The sequence below is a fragment of the Blennius ocellaris genome, assembly GCF_963422515.1.
Source record: "Blennius ocellaris genome assembly, chromosome: 11".
Classification (NCBI taxonomy): Eukaryota; Metazoa; Chordata; class Actinopteri; order Blenniiformes; family Blenniidae; genus Blennius; species Blennius ocellaris.
The window spans coordinates 8,273,311-8,295,786 of record NC_137660.1 but is presented as its reverse complement, the minus strand read 5'-3'; the positions used below and the strand labels follow the sequence as shown (position 1 = coordinate 8,295,786).

The window sequence follows — 22,476 nt, the reverse complement described above, 5'->3', positions numbered from 1 at the left end:
TGTAACATCTCAAATGTTAACAACTAACTGCGAAAAAATTTGAATCAAAGCTGTGAAGCTTCCCAGTGCAGGTAAACCTGCTGTGGATATCAAAACTCATAGGACTTGCTTCACTAAGACCCTATAGTAAATTGAATGGTCTTGCACTTTTGGTTTTCTGTACATTTTGCTTGAGATCAGAGAACAAAAACATGTTTGATCAGGTTCAGGTTTGATCCCCGATCTGTCCACATGGCGAATTCGCCTTAAACAAGAGACTGAAACCTATTTTGCTCCCAATGGTAAGACTGAGCCTTACACGGGAGCCACCGTCACGAGGGTGAATGTGACTGACATTGTAAAGAGCTTTGGAACCTGTGACGTCAGTTGAAAGGTGTTTTATACGATCTCGTTTACACAACAACGAATACGAGTCTATCGGCAAAACGCTTCTTCGCTTTTGTGGGGTCCATTTGCAGGACACTGTTGTGCGGATCCACTGTATCATCAAAGTTTTTATACCGGCTCTCAAGGTGGACAGATTCTTTCATGGTTGCTATACTCTCCTGCAGAGACTGTCGGAGGTGACGAAGCGCTGTACTGTGCAGGCGCAATTTAATAGTTGAGACTCACCCATAATAGCATCCAATCGTCATCAGTCCATAAAAACATCATAAAAGTTGGGAGACATGATAACAATAACAATCACAATGAATGTTGTACTTTAATCAGTTAGCATAAGGTCCTTCCAGTACTTTCTGGTAAAGTGAGTGTGTTTGTGTCTCACTGTTGTTGCTAATAGTAAAATTTTTACAGTTGTATTTGCATGTCACGAATACACACTTTTTTCTGATGAGGAAAGCTTGACGAGATCAGGTTCTGAGCCTCTAATTATGTTTTGAAATCTAATCTGCCTTATTATTGATGTGTCCACAATCTGGTGAACATATTTATGACAGCAAATGTCCTAAATTGTGTTTGTTTTTTGGGATATTTGACATGAGTGTGTGACAAATGTAAACTGTGCAGAATTGTATATATCGAGTAAATCAGACCCATTCGAACTCTCTTCTATTGTCATTTTTGTTAGAACAAAGAAGCACACAATCACTCACAGTAAATGATGCCGTCCTACTTTCAAGCACAATAACAGATGTCTTGGTGGGTGAAAGTGGACAAGTGAGCAGTTTTGTGATTTCCTGTCCTCTCTAATGAAAGATAGTAAAACCAGCTGAAGTAATGTCTGCAAAGGCAGATGTAACTTTTTATCTGCAACTCTCCGTCAGTGTCGCTCTCTAAAACTATTGCGCTGATTTATCTCAACAGCTACAGGAAATGTTCACTAACAGGAAGCTGATTGAACCGATCCATAAATTCCAGGCATCCATGGCTGATTTGATCCAGGCAGTGTTGTTACATGTCAGAGTTCAACACAATGAGAGTAGAAATGAGGCTAAAACACCTTTAGTGGCGACGAGCTTGACCATAAATTTGAAGGGTGTCAAGGTTTTTCGCTTTGATTTGCAGTTTCTTTAATGATAATAGATCAATCGTGATGTACGAAAGCACTTAAACCAGTAAGCTGTAATTGTACAAGCCGTCTACATGGACTTTAAGCCACCAAGTTACGTCATTGTACCGAGCTGTTTCTCATATAATATTTGTCAGGTACGTGAATATGGTCTCACAACATTTTCCAAAGAACCACAGGTTGTGCCACAGCTGAGCACCACATTTCAGCAATGTACAGTAATGTTGTTTCACTTCACCTTTTATCAAGTGAATATATTTGGTAACTTCCTCATCTCTTCCCATTTCTTCTAAATTAACAGTGATGACTTCATGATGATCACTAGATATATGTTATGTTTTTGTTGAGTTTCTATCGACAAGAGCAAAACACGAAATTTCTGCTTTAAGTTATTTGTACATGTTCATATGTATCTGGCTCTTACTCACAATGCAAAGTGCACCCGGTTATGTTTTTATTGTTATAAACCTTTGTTGTAAATAACTCATCACATTGTACAAATGAATATATAAATGCAATGTGTCATACATGGGCTCCACGGACGACAGCTGATCTTCTGTGGCAAGTGTAAAAGATCGCAAAAAAAATATTATGAGCTGCTTTTCAAAATTAGGGATTGTTGTTCCTAATTTGTCCACAGCGGGGGGGGGGGGGGGGGGGGGGGGGGGGGGGTGCAGAGTTTAGGCAAGGCCCCCTTAATGTGACAACATTTCAAATTCCACTTCAAAAAAGTTTTGCATTTACAAGGCTACATTTTTATAATTATGTCTGTCTACACGGTAGAAACACTGAAAATGATGTAGTTGGCATGCCAGGCCAGGAGTCGGCACTGTTGGTTGTTTTTGTAATGAAGCCACACACATGTGCTCAGAGAACAACACACTACAAACATTAACAATAGGAGTACACCGACTTTCGTTTGGATGATCATTAGTGACTGTCAACTATGAAACTATCAAGTCCCAGGAGAATGTGGAGTGATGACAAAGGAAACATTGTTCTTATAGTCCATTTACTGAGCATGTGCAGAAGGTCTCTTTACTATCGCTGTGGTGTTCATGTGCAGGAGCAATGTTTCAGAAATATTGTGTTTTCAAAGCGTTTTCAAAAAGTTCCACCTCGGAAGTCGTTTCTAAAACCTTGCAGCATTGCATAGCTGTTGTCATGGAAATGGGGACTCACTTAAGGCGGAAAGTGCGTGTTCTGAAAGGTGATGGGGCTGACACATGCATTAATCAAAGCAGGAAGAACCGATTTGACAATGCAAATTTTTCCTGAATAAATTCAATTGTTTTCTTAATAACATTACTAAAGTCAGATCGTGTTTGTGTTTTTCTGCACTGAAACGAAAATAAATTGTAGCTGTCAATTCACCTCCCTGACCCAACTGAGATCTCACAGTTCAGTATTTATTCCTCTTACTAGTTTGTGTTTGACACTTCTGATCTATGTCGGGGATATTCCAGATATTCCACACACACAATCATGTGAAGTGTTTTTTCTTGTCACCTGCCAATTGTGAATTATATCGCGCCTGCTGCCTAATTTGAACATCATTCCCAAGGGATTGTTTATTCAGTTGAAAAGAAAAGAAAGACTAATTGAACTGCAAGGACTGCAGTCAGCAGCGAATTGGTGTTGCACAGCTATTCCACACCTGAGAGGAAGTGTTAGGAAAATTTTAATTGTATTCCCATTTCAGGTGTCAGTATCAAGGAGGAATAATTTGCCAGCCAGCTGACTGTGAGACAGGTGAAATTGAGTGAACTTGAGGTTTAATCTCAGCATCCAACCAGAAAATCCTAATCCTCATGAGGAGCACCTGAGCATGTTCGTCACCAAAACCCAAACCATGCGCCAAATGGGGAACAATTGGTGACAGCATTCACCTCGATTAAAGGCTTTCTCCGAACTGCTTTAGATAACCAGAGCTGCGAAACTTTTTCCCATTGTCCTCTGCCTATCAATGGAGAAGCTGGTGCAAATGCAAATCCACCACAAACAACCAGTCAAAGCTCAAGTGTGAGCTTAATTAGCTTTGGGGTGCAGGTTTGTTGTACAAAAACATAAAGAGCGAGACATTGATCAAGGGAAGGGCTTGCAAAAGATAAAGCGCCAAGAGAGTTAGGCAACCTGATTTGTGCTTAATTAAAAGTAAAAGGTTTATCCTTGCAGACGTATGCTGCCGGTCTCCAAAGGCCACTCCAATTACAGAGTGAGACAAAAGAAGCGAGTCCTGCAAATCCAGATTGGTCAGAAGTGAGATACAGAGCGACAGCCAGGCCACATTTAATTTCTGAGGTTGTTCAATGTATGTAGATAACAGATGGAAATGTGCTTGTCTGGATGTGTGCGGTTTCACATGCGACTCGGTCTCAACAAGTCTTACATCTGTGACTAAGTGCATGGTCAGCAGGGAGAGGCAGGATATGATTTTCCAGTCTATGAAGATGTGTGTGTGTGTGTGTGTGTGTGTGTGTGTGTGTGTGTGTGTGTGTGTGTGTGTGTGTGTGTGTGTGTGTGTGTGTGTGTGTGTGTGTGTGTGTGTGTGTGTGTGTGTGTGTGTGTGTGTTTGAGAGTGAGTGTGCTGGTGGAGAAGGAAAGACAGGGGGGAGGTTGAAGGAGGGCGTCCCTCTCATGGTCCCTCCCCAGCCCTGCCCCTTCACATCGAGGAGTATCCTGTAGCAGGTCCCAAAACTGGAAACTCATTCAGTCCCTTCTGAATGGAGTGTGTTTGACGTGGAGAGTGGAGGACTTTAACTTTGAGCGAAGACAAAATGAGAGCCTTGCATTCGGTCCTCGCCGGCGCCTTCCTGACCCTGCTCTGCTGCCTCCCCAGCCCCAGTCATGGAGGTAAGTGCCATAGCAGATCACTCTGTTAGTGTCCTGGATTACACCACCACCACCACCCCTCCTTCCACCCACCACCACTCCCTTCTGCTCCCCTTCTGTCAGAGATGCACGAGAGGAGATCAGATTCACCGGCTTCCCCTGTGCATAAATCAAAAGCATGACAGGCTGATGTGTTAATGCCTCAAAACTCCAGCTCAACTAACTTCATGCTACTCTAAAAAAGTTTATTAGTTGCTCCCCTTTAGACCTTCTTTCCCTTTGTTTTATTTTCCTATTTGCTCCTACAGAGCACATGCCATTCATTCTGGAGAAACCTTTCCTTTCTCAGATGAAACTCAATCCACTGGAGGAACTAGAGATGTGCCACAGGCTGACCTCAGTCCAGAGTCTGAGACAACTTCTGTGGGTCTCACATCTCGTGCTTCTATTTTTTTTTCTTTTAACTTTCATGTCCCTGCCCCAGCTGAATGTATGAGCGCATTTACCTTGAGAATGTTTGCACTAAGAAACTTGTTGCCAAAAGGCAGGAGGCAGTGAAGTTGAAGCCCTCGGCGCTCAGGTCCCTCTGCCGGCAGCAATGAATGGCTCTTTCACAGAGAGGTGCATGGTGGCAGACAGAGCTGCTCCTCACCCGCCCAGAGAGGAGAGATGAAAGTGAGGAGGAACGAGAGAAAGAGAGAGAGAGAGCGAGTGAGGAGCTGCTAAGAGCATGAGAGAGGCAGTATGAGGTTGCTGCTGGGAAGGTGGAGGCCCATACAATGGTCCCATAGACTATCAAGGCAGAGCTGCAGATAAACGTTCCTTGAGATGATATGACGCAACGGTGCTTCGTCTTTTCATTTGCACAAGTACAGTTTGTGTGGGAAGTCCGGTGTTCTGCATGTGGATGGGAAAATACATTGCCTTCAAGCAGCAGCTTCACCAGCTCACCTCAGCATGAAATTGTACATATGGCGAGTTGGCAGATTCAGCCTTGGATTCATAGCAGCTGTTGATACCCCCACCCCACCTCCTTTTCAGATCTTCAGACTCTCACAAATTCCACTCCAATTAAGTCTGGGCAAAACCTCTCCATGACTGTCTCTTTGGCAGCTAAAGTGAAAAAACTGTCTCTTGATGTGAACACAGGACTATCTACTGCTGTTGTTTTAATGGCAGTGAATCAAAGCTGAACAGGGGAGCAGGTTGGTGCCGCTTCACTGTGATCAATTCACTACAAGTATTAAAAAAAAGAAGTCCCCTTTCCTGCTAACTTGCCAAAAGATTAGCAGTACACTCAGCAAACGAGGAATTCATATTTGCATGGCGGGTCTTTATCAGGATACACAATTAGCACTGAGTGGTTAAACGATGCATTCGATGCAATAGGTATCTAAGATCAAATGTTCCCTCAATCAACAGGATGGCGGGGAAAACTGTACCATGGAACAATCCCGCTTCATTTAATTATCTGCTGGCACGGTCGCCGCCGCCTCGGTGTGAACAGTATTCCTCCACTGACCCATGAGAGCTAAATGCTAATGTTGACCAGATGTACCAAGTCGCTGATTAGATTTTGGCCACCGCAAAGCGCCTGCCACAAGCTGTTGGGGGACTCTTCGTCAGACTACAGAGAAAGCTCACAGAGGGTTTCATTTCTTCCTCTTATTTACATCTTCAAATGCCATGGGCCAAGCACCACAGATGCCCAGGTCTTCTTCAAGTCGCTGGCACTTCCAGAGGCCTCTCATCAGGTGTTGAAGGGACAAACTGTATCCCATCTGTACCATTTCAAAGATATCCAAGTACATTTAAAAGCTATTCGTCTTGAATGTTCGTGTTCAACTCACCAAAAAGTAACTTTCACAGGCTGTAATGTCTTGAAGACCTTGGATATCTATTATTAACAACTCAATGAATGTTTGATTTTCTTGACATACATCTACCATCATTGTGAATTTGATCACTCAATCTGTAATCATGATGATATTGGAATCATCAGTATTTCAAATTCAGTGTTGGCACCATGAGCAGAGCTGTGGTGAGTCGTCCTTCACATTTTTCTGCAATATTTTTAGCGCTGAATCACTCAAACCAACAAAACCCTGTTACTCATACTCTCATAAGAAGACTTAAGTTTTTCTTCATCATTCATTTTACCAAATTTGCAATGTAACATGCCTCAGCTGGCATGTATTAATGGGGTGGTGGTGGTGTTGGGGGGGTCATTAGGATTGATGATTGCAAATTCACAAGAGAAACAGAGCTGCACCACCCCCACCCACCCCCGCAGATGATGTGGTTACATTGCATCCCAAAAACCTCTACTGTATGTTGTATGTTAGTGGTTGATTGCAGGATTTACAGATTTTTTTTTCATACATACCATATATTGCTTAATCGCTTGTCAATGGCTTTCCAGCCATGTTGCAGACTCCATTGTCCGCAGTTGGACTTGATTGGCCTTTCTAATGAACTGTCAGGTTCTTCTGTGTAGGTTTTCTCTAAGTATTCTACTTTGTTCCTTCATCCCAAAAACATGTCTAATGATAAATGTTGACAAGATTGCTCATAAGAGTGAATATGTTATTGTCAGTTTAATGATGTCTCATGGTGTCCTAAATCCCAATCTTCCTTGAATTGTGGCATTGGGTTATTGTACTTCCTTCCATATGCAAAATGTCTCGACTTGGGAGCATCTTGCACAGTATAGTGATTACATGTAGTACACGGAAGCTACATGAGTTTTCTTTGGTGGTGCAACCTTCCAATTTCCCATCAATCACCACTGTGTTTTATCTACCCACATACCACTGAAGCCTAACTACTATCTTCAATCCTTTCATTTTGCTTGTAAATCCAAAGAAATCTCAGAAAGCTCAGATCTGTGTCTTTGACAACTAGAGCACAAATTTTAGTATTCATGCTCATAGACCAGTCTTCTGATTTTTACAAGCCCTGATTTACCACTGCACCTATAAACGACATTATTAGTTTTCACCTATTTCAGATCATGTTTATAATGTCACCTCTCGATTTAAAAACGGTGTGTCTTTTGGTGTTGAAAACTGACAACCACTTTCTGCACCCAGAAGTCATGTGAGAGCTCTTTTATAAAACCAAAGGATGCTCACTTTATCACGGCTTGATCTGAAATTGGACATGACACGTCCCTGTTCAGAGGCTTTCATCCGCCCTGCAGCCCTGTCTCTCTTGGGCAGGAGACAAGGCCGCCTCCTAACCACTGCTTTACCAAAGTTTGGGAAAATTGGAGAAGCAGTAGTTATTTCCAAACCGTAAATTGCTATCGGGTGCATGCATGTTGTTTGCTTGGCATGGTACCTTGGTAATGCACACACAAAAATTTGATGTTGGCAGACGAATCTGCTTAGTAGCTATGTTTTTCTAAGGAAGACACATCTACTGCCACACCCAGTGTGACATGTTAGTCACTTTACTTTCTTACCCTGTGATGAACCTTCCCACTGTCTGCTTTTTGAATACTGCCTTTGTTTTGTTCTGATGTTTTGGTGTTTCTAAAATACAAATATACACAGACAGATGAAGAAAAGTAGGGCAGGGAAAAAAATAAATCTCTACTGGCAGAACCAATGCTGTGTGAAAACACCACCAATATGCCTAATCTGAAATTAGATGAATGTGCTTTGATTAAATTACCATATACCTAATTGTGGATGCTTGTCCTAAACTGCTTAAATAACAAATAATACGACAAAGCAGCCACTACAAACAATATGAAATGTTTTATGCACATTTGTGTGTTTTGGAGATCCCCTGCACTTGAATGTGTTTGCATTTTTAATTGCGAGGCTTAACGGAGGGATTTGCATCCGGAGACTGCACGCAGGCCTGCCATCGACCCTCGAGTGTACCGTCACCATGGTAACAAGGAAGGAAGGAAAAAATAAACGTGGGATTTGTGTTCACTTTGTGAAGTGTCCGTGCACAAGGCCTCAACGTGTTGCCTGAGAGCTGACAGTGAAGGATGCTGTGATTACGAGTGTCTGCGTGGAAGATTAATAAATCCAATATTTGCATTGGGAAATTGATGAGATTAGTGTTGTGCTGGTCGTGTCGAGGGTCCCACAGAGACGCTGCGTAACCCTCCCCTCACCTTTCAGTCTAAACACAAATGCAGTGTTAGGACAGAACAGAAACGTGGCTTTTGGAGAAAATCCAAACAAGAAAAATCTGAGTGTTTATACGTGCAGTGCAGAATTCGCTGCTGCTCGTCTGCTTTTGCTCTACAGCAATACCCCCCGACATGTCACAGGTCCAAAAACAAAGTGGTGTTCACTTTAGCTTCCTGGCTCTTCTATTATCCTCATTCACACAAAATCTGACAGATAATCTGTTTACACTTGAGGCAACATTAGAGGGCTCAACGTTTGGAGTGTCTTTTATGCCATCTTCCTCTTGTCGTCCAAAGAAATCAGTATAAAGAAGTATAATAGTGAAAATATGTTTCAATATTGTACATATTTTTGGAGCTGAATGTCATTTTGTAGCAAACAATGATGTAATAACAGCCAATAACATTAAGCTTTTGTTCTTTTTAAATGTGATGAAGCCAATAATGTAATAACTTGGCAGTAATGTGTCAAGGATGTAGGGTACACACATAGATCCTTGTACCAGAATGTACCAGAATGTACCAGAATGTACCAGAATGTACCAGACACAGCGGGTGTTGAAATAAGTGCTCTTTTCTTCAAAGGCAGGGACACTTAAGGAAATGCAGAAAAAAACAACTGAATCCCAGAGAAGACAGGCAAAATATCCCAGAGATCCAGTGAAAGAACACAGTTAACACAGGGACAAACGCACGGGATAACAAGACAAAGAACTGTAGCCCAACGAGTGCAGCCACCAGGTGCAGACAATCACACACTCAGCCACAGGTGAAAGACATCTGGGAGGGTGAGCAGCAATCAGACACCCGGAGGGGAAGCCAAGGAGCCTGAAATAAGAGACAGCGTGAGACTTAAAACTAAACTAGAAAACAGACAAGACAGAAAATGTGCACCGTTATAGAATGAATGGCGACAGTGAGAAAACATCACAGTAATAATATGCTGCATAATATGCATCTTCTATGAGGATTATAATTACTATGCCGTCTACTATAGCTTTACACTATTGGCTGCAGTTATTACATTTAAATATAGTTTTTCTTTTTAAAATCATATTTCAATAATATTATAACTGCAAAATGTTACAATATTGGAAGAAGTATGTTATTATAATATTGGTAAGTTGGCTTTGTGACATTTAAAATGGACACATTTACTACAAGCAGCAAAAAAAAAAAAAACTGTACAATTAGTTTTGATGGGAAGAAATACAAGAAGATTCAGGAAAAAAGTTTTTGCCCTTTCAAAATCTTATATGAATAACCTCAATTACATACAAGTTTCACACCCTCATATTGAGACAGAGACTAAACATTACTTTTAAATGAAATTGACAGTAAATACTTTTAATTGTCTATAAATCTCTAAAGCAGCCACACATTATATTCTGTAATGAAATATGTTTGCAAAGAGAGTTGGAAGATTTTTCTGGACCAGTAACTTGAAGATAAGTGACCTTCTCCCTTAGATTTGCTGCTCACTCGTTCTCCCATTTACTCCGTAATTGAACGAAAATTATTACTTTTCATCCAAACATTGTCTCTTAAAAAAAGGAAACGCTTGAGGTTTTCTTTGCTGCAGAACAAGTGCTGCAGCAAAGAACTGCAGTCACATTCATACTTTGAAGACACTCCACTCACTGACGAGTGAGCTGCTTTCCAAAATGGAAATGAGACCCTTCTAACATCTCTGAGCATGGGATACGATCAATATTGATAATGTTGCTCATATGATATAACCTGCCTCACTCCTGCCTGCCTGATGTTTCATCCTTCCACTTTCAGAGAGAAAGTTTCAGCGAGTCATGTTTTATTAAACTCTTCTTCTTCTTCTTCTTCTTCTTCTTCTTCTTCTTCTTCTTCTTCTTCTTCTTCTTCTTCTTCTTCTTCTTCTTCTTCTTCTTCTTCTTCTTCTTCTTCTTCTTCTTCTTCTTCTTCTTCTTCTTCTTCTTCTTCTTCTTCTTTGGTGACGGTATTCTGGCCGCAGGCAAACATCGTTGCAAGAATCCAAAGTTAGCTGCATGGGCAACCTGCCTTGCCCAGATTATTTCCTTTCTGTAACTTCTTGTTACTACACGTAAGAAATCAGATTTGACCTGAAGCTACAAAGTGGAGAGCAGCGTGTCGAGCCTGTCATTACATTGTCGAGCCCATAATGGTCTTGTTAGAGGTGTGATTTCTCTGACAGCAATAGGTCCAGTTAAGGTGTCCTTGAGCCAGGCTAAATCCAGCTGTTCATTCATAGATGAAGTGCCACGGTCAGACTAGCAAGTCAGCTATGGCCTGGAATTATAAAATGAACAAAAGTCCCTCAGAAAAAAAGATGTTCTGTCCATTGTATCACTCCTTTACTCAACTTCATCCAACGGACTCAGCCAAAGCTGTTCTTAGAGTTTCCATTTGTTAGGGCCTGTAAAAAAAAAACCCCACATAAATACTGTGGAACAAACCAAGATTTGTCAAAACAGAAAGCTGAATTGAGTTTTTCAATAACGACCTTGATTGCAGCATGAGTGCTGAATATTATCCATATATTCATTATTTATAGTTTTAATCGCCAAGTCTTTCTTGAATCCACAAATACTCAACACGATTTCTTCTTTTTTTGGCGTGTAATTGCACTTTAGGGAACAGCAAGAATAAGTGACCAAAATTCAGAAGTCTTTCTCCTTTTTCACCCGATCCTGAGAAATGATACCCTCAGATAACAACAAGTCCACACAGAGTCAAAGTATTTACCAAGTCTGCAATAATCTTCTGGAAAAAAAATACTGTAAATTTGTTTTACTTTCCACAATAAGTTGGGCCATCCTCTGGCCAAGGCTCACATCTGCCTGGGGCTTACAAACTCTTAGCAATGCAAACACCCCAAGGCCATAGTTAATTCAATAAGGCTGAATCAAACACAGTATAGCCACCGCATTATCACAACTTCAGTCTTTGCTTTGGAGTAAACGTCTCCTTCAGATCATTATAATTTAATTTAGCTAAATTACAAAATGGATGTCTTCATAATATTGAAGCTCTGATCAGCACAAACTAACAGGGACACAAACGAGTGTGTATGCAGCTCAAAGAGATGTGACACATTGCCCGATAGCACATCTTTTGCCCAAAGGAGGCAGTCTGTTAATTGCACGCTGCCTTAAGGGTATCTTTAACCTCAGTCTGATCATCTGACTATCCATGGTTTTTTTGTTCTGTCTGATTTCTTTCACGATGCGATGTCATCTGCTCTGCACATTTGAAACAAATGTTGAGTGCAAAGACCTAATTGCTGGTATGATGGGTATGATGGCTGTATCCAAATCAGAATCATCTCATGAAAAAAAACACAATGAACCTATCAAGCTGTCCTTCACAGGGTTTTGCAGATGTGGTGGATAAAAAAAAACGTTGCCTTCATTCTGAATGTCATTCACGCTGACAGTGAGCACTCAGAGGCTTCAAAAGCACATACCATAGCTCAGTTTATTCACGTTGTGATGCAAGAACACAGAGAAAAAAAAACAACAACCCCAAAAGAAGTCCGTCGCCTTAAGGACTTCAGACTCTCGTGGCAGATGATCTTTCCCACATTGCTCTCTTTGAGGTTGCTGGCTGTCAATGGCAGGCTGCTCGGATTATATTCTGGGGCTATGATCTGCTTAGAGCGGGCCGACAGGCCACACACAGGCCTCATTTAGCTCTGCGTACGTACACAAAGGGGTTTCTGTACACAAACACTGAACCAGATTCTGTCCCTAGGTGGAAGGTCAGAGGCCATCTCATGGTGGCCTCTTGTGTTGTTTTAACCCCTTTCACGTCAATCAGATGGATTTGTGGAAGGGGAATTTTTTCTTTTTTCTCCCCTTGTTGTTTCTTGCGTCAGTTTAGTGACGGATGGTTTACTCCCAGATTTTGAGTCTGTAAGTGGCAATTTGGGATCCGAAATTGTTGTGATTACCTTGTTGCCGTGCAATTTTATGCAATTGCTTGGACACAGTCTTACTTACAGCGGGAGGTTATGCAGTCGCTGCATGGGTGAACAAGGAAAACACTCAACATTTACTTCAAAGCACTTTTGCAATGTTACACCGATTATTCTGGACTATTTGGGAACACGGTAGGCTAAATCGATGTGACCAGATGCTACTGGGAATATGGCGAAGGCATGAAATCCTACAACACAGTAAAAGCAACAACTCATGATTAATAAGCACCTCTTAAAATGTATTGCTGATATATTCCTTTCTGTTGTTGACTAAACAATTCTTTAACAGTGATAGTAATGATGCTTTATTGTCACATGTGGTGTAATAAAATGTGTTTTATTTTAAATTTGGTGGTTGTAATCTTTTGTTTGCTCTATTTATTGAAAAGGTTTTGTCCTTTATATGGGAACGGGTCCATGTGCACAATGAGGTCACATCCATAAACACTGAGAGTTAGAATTCCAGCAGCACAACTGAATAATATATTAACATATCCACTGCTATAATAAACCATAAAGAACATAAATATACCAGTGAGATTACATAGTAAATGGAACAGACTTTTTCCTTTTTAAAAAGGCCACAGCAGTTCCAAATCACTTTTTTTTTTGTTTTGTTTTGTTTAGTTTTTTACTACATCAAATAAAATGCAGCAAAGAGAATGGCGTGGCCAAACAATTCTCCCCGTACACTTGCACAAACTCTGTGAAGGTGTACTTTGTAGGCAGGGGTGTTGTTCCAGTCATCTCAGAGATGTTGCCACAGTTCCTCTGTGGATCTTCAGTATCTTCTGTCTCTTTGGGGGAACACACACAGACTTTGAGACATTGAGGTCAGACCATCAGAAGCAGGACTTTGTAAAAACAAGTTGAGTTTTCATGCTGATTTTGGTGATGAAGACCTGATGTGCAGAAAAGACAGTTTGACATGTGAGACAGGGCCTGAATGAGAGTGGTGGCAAGTTAAAAAATCTAAATGATGGGAGTGTCAAAGTAAACTAGACCTGTTGGTAGCAGGTCGCAGAAGCAGCTAAAGGAAATGGACAAATAACATGTTTTACCTGAAGTGACAACTTAAAAGATATAAATAGTGGATTCATGCTTGTGTAGAGTTTCTTTGGCAGTCAGTCTTATAGCCATTGTGATATTTCAGGAGTGATGGGTAAACCAGCATTGCCAGCTGTAGACAAATCCAACACTAAATGCTGGGAAAGTGTCGGGGATGATGTATGTCCTTGGCAGAAAGCTTACAACCCAAGTGGTACAGATTAGATTTGACTCGTGTTTTTTCTTCTTCTTTTTTTTTTTTTTTTGGAGGATCTTGGGAGTTGCAGCAGCAGGATTTAGACAGGAAAAAGATGAATGCTGATTATTAAATGTTGTGAATACCTAACTATTCAAATTGTAAATAAGAGGTTTGGGTTTTTTTAAGTGCAGAATGAAGCCCCTCAAAAACACTACTTTGGCAGCACGATGTGCATTAGCATGAGGGTACCTGTAGGCTGAGACCTGAAGTGGCACATTTGTAGTCTAAGTGTGTTATGACCCTGAGAGAAGCAGGCTTATACCCTCACCCCAGTGCAGCGACTGAACTGTGTGTTTATTTTTGATAAGAGCTGTTGGGGAGTTTAGTGCCCAAAAAATGAAAACTCCAGAGAAAATTCTCATCACCACAGAACTGCCAAGTTTTCAATAAGCAGGAATTATGCATGACCAGATGTCTCGATACGAGCGGCCTCTGTGGGTTTTTTTTTTCCTTTTTTTAAAAATGTTTTTATTTTAAAGAGAATAGTCTGTTTTATCATTTGACAGAGAAGAAATCCATTCTGTTCTGGCTGCCATTGTTTCCCTTATCCATTGAAAATAAATTAAAAGGAAAATGAATAACAAAAGGTCTTCTTACCCTAAAGGGCTTTTATGGAATTAGTCAGTCTGACTCCCGATTTCTCATCTTCAAATTGTTTCCTTCCTGTTTATCATCTCCTGATATCAACTGATATCTTACATCGCCATGTGATGTATATTAATGTCCATATTTGATTTAGGGAACAATGCTTGCCTTGTTGAACATGCTCGGCAGCGTGTGGCTCACATGTCCCGTTCAGAGGCAGACTGTGGTGTAACAAAAAGGACTGGAAAAGCAGCGTGAATCATGAGAAATGTTTCCACAGTTTGGGCTGATTCATATGAGACGTGTTGGGAAAAGCCGTTGGTCTCCACTCCAACATCTGGAGCTGGCTCAGTCAGTCGCAAGCGGCGGGGGAGCCGGGGGCTTTCATCAGATTGTGTCCCCCTGCTTCTCTTTCCTAATATAGACAAAAAAAACTGCCCAGAAAGAATGTCAGTGTACTGCAATTAGCCAAGTCTGAAAGAATTCTCCATGTCCATGTTCGTTTTTGCTATTCACTGTTAAAGCAAACAGAAACACTGCATTGTGCAAAGATATGAGCATTTCCCTTTGATAAACCTACAACTCTTGGAAATTCAAATCGTTCATGCCATAGTCACCCCAACTTTAGTATTTTAAAATATTCCAGCAATTAAAAACCACTGTGTCAAACATACAACCCACGACTAGCTCACCAGGTGGTCCAATCTGCTCCAACGGATTGCAACAGCACAAATACCAGGGAACAAACAGCATGACTCATGCACAAGGCGTTCAGTAAAAGAAGAGTATTTATTGTCCACAATAGCCAGAGGCTCAAAACACAGGCAAGTCAATCACAATGTATAAGAGAGGTGAGAAAAGAGCATAAAGAAGTAACAAGAAACAATCCTAAACCATGAAGGTAAAGGTGCACTAGGGAACGTTGGGTCAAGATGAACTGGCACGCATTAACTCACGATGAGTAACATACACATGGTATGCACAGGTGAATCACAGGGGCGGGGCTGAGGAAGGCACAAGGGCAGGAAGTCATAACAACCGAGTCATCGAGGTGACAAGAATAAACTTCCATCCATCAACCCATTGTCTATACTGCTTTATCCAGCTCTAGGTAAAGGGTGCTTAATAAGGTCAGTGGCAGGTTACACCTGGACAGGTCACCATTCAATAACTCAACAAACAGACAACCACACACTCACATCCACATCTACAGACACGTCTAACCTCGAAAGTGAGAGTTGCACTATGTTTGCGAAAATACTTGACATAATACAGCGCTGAAACCTAAACCAGAACAGCAGATGGTAACATTGCCGTAGCTATGCTAGCTATCTCATTGGTAGCAAAAATTTAATTAGCACAAATCCATAGTGTGTTGGTGAGTAGGTGAAAATTTGTGGCGGCCTACAGAAACTGTGCGGTCAAGTTACCAACAGACATAAAGAAAAGAAAAGGAAAATGTAAGTAAATGTGTACGTCTCCAGAATTGTTTCAAGTTGTCATTCATACGTTTATACTGAGCTACAGAATGTACCCGCCTAACAAAAATGACTTTGCTTTAAACAATCTTTAAGCTTCATGTGTGAGGTTTTCATTCAGTCCGGGATTGTTTGGTTTGCACAAACAAGGAGGCCCCGGAGGCCGAAGGTTGTTTATTTTTACTAGTCCACCAGTGGTAACTTGCACATGAAAATGACTCACGATCTTAAATATAGAGCTATTCAGTGCGGGTGAAGGGACTCCCTCCAGCCCAGAGGATGTATGACTCACAAGCACAAGGCCGCAGTGGTTCATCATGAGACTTCAGACTCTAATTAGTTTTACACTTGGAGTTGGTATTAGCCTTTGCTCCTAAACAACAAGATTGAGTGTTAGTTACAAAGTGCTGCGATACGAGGACCTCGGGGGGGGAGATAAGATATTTCCATTTGGTGCATTTTGGTTGCAGGGAAAAAAGATTCTAGCAAATACACCTGGCACCTGATGGACGACTTTGGTAAAACGCAGCATAATCTTGTTCTATTTTCCACACGGATGACTTCCAGTGAAGTAAAATAGATGACTACTCATTTTACATCGCTATGGTGAATCTTGTGCTCGATCACAACACAGCTGCAGGAAGCTGTGGTTATGAGGGCCGCTTTTCTAAACACTTGTCGTTAGGACGCAATCGAATTCAGCTCCCGTTCGACTGAAAACCTTGGTCAACACCACCGAGGGACCACGAAGCACTCTGAGTAGTTTCAAGCCAGACATCCTCATTACAGGTTGGATTCAGACAGAAATAAGGGAGCCGGGGATAGCACCGGGCCCGGGATCTGGCAGAGGACTTTCTGGAATAGTGTACTCCAGATAAATATAGCCAGACGGGAGGACTAACAAAAGAGCGCATTGCTTCACATGAGGTTGATGAAAGAAGAGAAGGGAGGAGGAAAGGGTATCCAGGGTGGGGATCGTGTGCATGTGTGTGTTTGTGGCCGAGTTTATGTGTGCGTGTGCGTGTGAGGGCGTGCAGCCTTCATGCACTGTGGTTCACACAGATCCCTGTGTTAGAGGACCAGAGCGAATGTCGTCATCCTGCCAGTTACGAAGGCTTAAAATAACCAGAGGAAATAATGTGTCCCATGAAGTTTGGTTTGACTGTCTGTGCGGCCGCCTGCAGTAGCATGAAGCAGAGAACAGCTGCACAGTGAAGCTAAAACACACGTCATCACGTTGCCAAGTCACACAACCGACCTCCTTGTGCAGTCATGAGTTGAAGCTTTCACACAGCCACGCCAAAGCAGGGGCTGAAATCCTCGACATGGTTTCAGAGTATATTGTGTGACAACGGGAAGAAACTCTGTTTCAAAAGTGAATTTCATTGTATATTGTCTGTAGGATTCGAAAATTCTTTGAGACTTGTCAGTCATGACTTTTCACTATAGAACCAAGGACTAAATTCACCAGTCTGTCACACATTTTATAAGAATTAAACTGCTGTATACTCTATATAAATCCAACCAATCTAGCAGTTTAAGGGTTGAAGATATGTTTAGTCCGACAGTAACATTTGAAAAGCTGCCCCTTTCCTCATATGTCATGCTCCAATATTTTTAGGTACATAGAAATAGGCTAGGACATCTTTAGCTTTACATCATCTCATTAGACTAAAGATTATATAGCTGTAGGTCTGGCCATTCCTACAGTATGTATATTTCAGCAAGGTTAGTCTTTGTTTTGCGTTATGCCCACGGCACACCGTGTGATTTTAACAATCTTAAAAAGATCACAGCTCGCTACACTGGCTACGGCGCAATCCATTCATGAAAAAGAAACTGGCAAAGCGTGAACTGATACCACACCCTTGTGGAATTTATGTAAATTGATTTAAAGTTTTTTATTTCATCCCACATATATTTTGTTTTTTAAAACTCAAAGAGTTTTTCCATTGTAGCCACAGAGCATCTATTTGGGTTTAGCACCAGTGTCATGCTGGTCAGTACATTATATCATGCTGCATTTCTATTGGTTAGTTACTTAATGTAGGTCGCAGCAGCACAATCACCCCAATTTCTGACAATGTCAGAATTTTATCGCAGGTTGTCTTGAGTTGCAAGACAATGAAAACAGCCATTCTTGAACGCGTCAAGACCAAAGACATCACCAGGATTCTCTCACGATTGTTATCTTTCGTCTGGGATGGCTGAAGATCGCACAGTGTGACTTTCAAACCAGTCCACAAAACCACTGCTGACACATAACTGACTATAACAGAATGGTCACAGAGAGAGAGAGACAAAGAAATATTCCAAAAACAAAGAAGACATGAAGCATTCTGAAAACACAGGTTTTTCTTGATTCTTCTGCTCTGGATGCACAAGCATGCAGCAATATACTGTGATAAAGGGGAAGATTCTGCCGTGAAAACCATAACACGCTCAGTAGCGTCTGTAGCACGAACACAACCCTTTAATCCACCATAGTTGTGTTGTTACTTTACTTTTTCTCATGTTCATGGTTGCTGTAACAATGATGCCACTGTTGTTACTCAGCTACATTTTAATTAAGAGACACTAAATATTCCTCAGCCTCTAAACAAATTGTCTTCTGGCTCTAACAAACAAAGGCTTGAAAATGTTCCTTCGTACAGGTGTTGTTTGTGTCGCAGTCCTCTTTCACAGCCTACATTCCAACCGCACTTTAACCATCTCTCTACAAGAAGCAGTGGATTCCTTCTACTCTATGTCTTTTAGAAATTGATGAACCAGTCATGATCCAGTCAGCATGGTATCCTTCAAATCTCATAACCTTGAAAATGCATCACAGTTTCTTTGTTGATGTGTTCTTTTGAGACAACATCACATTTTCAACAGTTCTTGACATTTAACTCAACAATTAACAAACATATATATTCCCACATAGTTAACTTTATCTTATTTACCCTTTAGATAATATGTACCTACTAAATCACATGCATTCTCAGTTCCACATCTCACACTTTGAGATGTGAAACTGAGAATTGGTTTACATTTCATGAAATTTAGCGATGCCAAACTTGAAAATGATTACATACATGAATAAAGAAAGAAAGAAAGTAAATATTTCATTTCCTGTGCCATTGGGATAGAAAGAATAAATACTTGAGGGAAAAAAAAACCCAATTCTGACTGACGACAGCAGCTGAAAGCACAGAAGTCAACACATGATCAGCCAAACCAAGGAAGAAAAAAAAAAAGTAGATGACAGGAGGGATCACGATGCATACAGAGCAACCAGCAACTTTGTGTCCAAGTATGCAATCTGATGCACCATATTGTGTCAGACTGAGCCATGGGAATAGGTCTCTGGGGAATGTGAGGACACTCAACAGGGAAGCTGGCCATGTGTGACCTCCTGAACATCCTGTCCCTTTACAGCCAAAAAGCACATTCATAAGTTTCTGCTCAGCTCGAATCTCTAAACTTGGTTCAGTTCAGTTCATTCATCTTAATTGCTACGTGTTCACAGTTGTTTTTATTGCACGCTGGAGGGTGGAACATACAGTTAGTTTGAACATAACAGAGATGAAACTAAAACAAGAAACCTCCATTTTGTGTCTTATAAAGAACCAAGGACACAGATGACCCATCCAACAGCACTGCGGTCCAATTCTGGTTTAATAACCCTCAAAGGCTATAAAGCTAATCTGCAGTGAGAAAGAGCACTTTGTCACACACGACGGTACCAATAGCCACTGGATCACAATTAGCTTAAGGCCAGACTCAGGGGGTAGACTGAATGTGCTTTTTCTGGTCACTTTCTTTAATTCACATATATTTATAAGAACGCAGCTCCGAGTGGTTCTTTATTCACTTTCAGGTAAACTTGTGAACCAGAACTTAACTCTGCGTGTAGTTTTGAGATTAGAAGCAAACAACGATGGTGGAACTTCTCAGGGTATTTAACGGCCTCACACACCACTGCCTCAGATAGACCCTCCTTCTCAGTTTCAACATTAGCACTAACTCCTCCTATCACCATTGTAATTATCGTTGGCTTCCTCCTTCCCTCCATAAAACAACTCTCAATCTTGAAGTATAAAAGCAGGGGTGTTTACACCATTTGAAGCACACATATCAGGTTCCATGTGTCTATGCAACACAAAAGAGCTTAATTGTAAAGTGAAGTCAGCTTAGTTTCTCTCAAAGTCTTCATTTAGTTTATGGACACTACTACTTTAGGCCACTGCTTGTCTCACTCACAAGTTTAAAAAAGAAATGCACTGTTTGTTGAGTATTGGCTAAAAAAAGACCAAATTCATCATGTTTCCTATCCAGTTCTTTTTCAGTAGGTATCAAAATAGATAGGAAAGTCCTGACTGGCAAGATCGAAGTGCTTGCTTATAATAGCTAAATGCTAGTAGAGCTTATTTAAGCAGTTTGAAATAGTTTTTAAGCTATTTTGGAGACAGGATCAATTTTACAGTTTTACACAAAATCACTTTTGTGAGTGTTGTGTTTTGTGAGTGGCATCATACACTACATAGTAGTTACTGTTAAGAATCGGGTTGTCGTTTTGCAAAAGTGTTTTTTATTCAGGTTACAACATTTTCAACATCTTTGCTTTATCACAGAAGAAGGCTGAGAGGTCACTGTCTGTATAGAAATTCCCCATAATGTCTCCAAAATTGCATTTTTACACAATATCAGCTCAACAATATGTTTTTAAGGGTTAGTGGTTTAGTGGCTGCAGAGAGGAAACATGTCGAAGAGGGCATGTGAGGTTCTACATGCACAGGCTTTCACACTATGCCGGCAGACAGTGAAAGAGAAGCCAGTGGCTCAAAATAGAAAGATATCCGATACCTAGAAGGTCTGGTTCTACTGTAAAATAGGAACACCTTTCTATTAATAGATTTCATTCCTATCTGAAAACCAGAAAACTTCCACTGAGTAAAATTAATGTTTTCCACTCAGTGAGCAGACATTATCAAACCAGACAGCACATGGGTTTGTTAAAGCTTGGATGGGTCCAGGGACAGAGTGTGATACAATCAATCAGAGTTAGAAAAATATGAAAAAATCCCAAATATATATGCATCTCCAGATATTTCCCACCAAAAAAACTCAATATAGCAAATCACCAAAGCTAGGAAGTCTCAGCAGCTGTTGCTGCAGTAAAAGCAGAATGCAATCCAACATGCAGCTACTTGTGAGGACAAATATTTTCCTGGCAAGTTAAAGTGGAATCAAACGGGCTCGCTGCTTTGCCAAATCGTGGATTTCACTTTGGGATGTAATTGAACACGGTTGTCGAAGCTCGAGACAACTGCCTTTTATGTTCAAAAAGCTGTATGTTTTTCTCAAGCGTTCCTAAAGTACAGTGGTTATGTTGGACATAAATCATATTGTACTGAAGCAGGTATGGGCTGAAATAATAGGCCATTGATAAGGATTCATTAGTGACTGGCGAGTCTAACCAGAAGGAGGCCCACCTCAGCACAACGCTTCTGCTTTCAGCCTCAGCAAAATTATAGTATGTGCTTGTTAAATGCATGTTGGCATTGCCGTAACCTTCCCTTTTCCTCAAATGAGACGCCTTCAGTCTTTTGTAAGCGGCCGCCTTCTCCGCCGAGAAGCCAGCGCTTCCTCGCCAAAAATGTCGTCCCGGTATTTTAGTGGGAACACTCGGGAACAGCAGAGGAGTTCAACGCCACACCTACAGAACTGAGCTGGAAAGGTGAACTTTAATAGAAACATGATTCAGTCTACGGTCTCTGGATATTTCAGTTATTGCCAGGGAATGCTCAGCCATTACCTGACATCTGTCTCTGGGCATGCAGGTCAGCCTCCCTCCGCCTGTCAATGGGCCGCATGGATACAGTGTGGGAGCTGATGTGGGGAATTAGCTTTGCAGCGCGGACCAGTAAGAATGAAAATGCAAAACAGATGCAATGACGGGTCGGTGGAGTTAAGTGAGCTTTTCCTTTACTCACCCAGACATGTAGTCATAATAAAGTATGTATTCTGCATCAAAGTCTAAAAGGATACCAGTTTATTTTTGTTTATTTATTTTTATTATTTTTATTTTTATTTTTATTTTTATTTTTATTTATTTTTTATTGTCTAAGATTGTGTGTGTGTGTATGTATGTGTGCGCGTTATGTTGTGCTGTGTCGATTTCTGTTGGCCAATACCGGGTGGGCTGGGGGGTGGTGGGTTAAACTAAAGACACTTTACCTTATTTTATAGACATTATGTCAAGCTGTCAGTGTTTTGCCTACTCCTATGTACCCTTTTATCTTTATTCCTGTAACTGTATGGCACTGATTGTAAATTGTTGTTTTCCCCCCCCCCGTTTCTTTCTCTCCTTGTTGTGATGCTTAGAATTTGTCTGTTGAAAAACCTAATAAAAAAAATTGTGAAAAAAAAAAAAAGGATACCAGTTTATTTAAGACCTACTCATCATGTTTAAAGATGCTGATAGATTTTTTTTTTTTTTTAGCATTGAGAACATTATGTTTCTGGCCCTTTAGTGCAGGTAACAATCTGAACAAATTGTCAGGTGATGATGTTTCATACGTGCTAAAGATAATAGATATTTTATTAATGTTTTCATCTATCTATTCCAATACTGTACATACAGTATTTCTAGGT

General features: G+C 40.9%; 1 protein-coding gene across 1 annotated transcript in view; it reads left to right on the top strand.

Moving 5' to 3' along the window:
* Positions 1-4,224: 4,224 nt before the first annotated feature.
* Positions 4,225-22,476, top strand: part of cspg4 (chondroitin sulfate proteoglycan 4) — an 81,141-nt gene continuing 62,889 nt past the window's right edge. Inside the window, exon 1 of the mRNA XM_080504452.1 lies at positions 4,225-4,363. Coding sequence (XP_080360578.1) covers positions 4,288-4,363 — 76 coding nt within the window. The 5' untranslated portion in view covers positions 4,225-4,287. The remainder of the gene's footprint in view (positions 4,364-22,476) is intronic.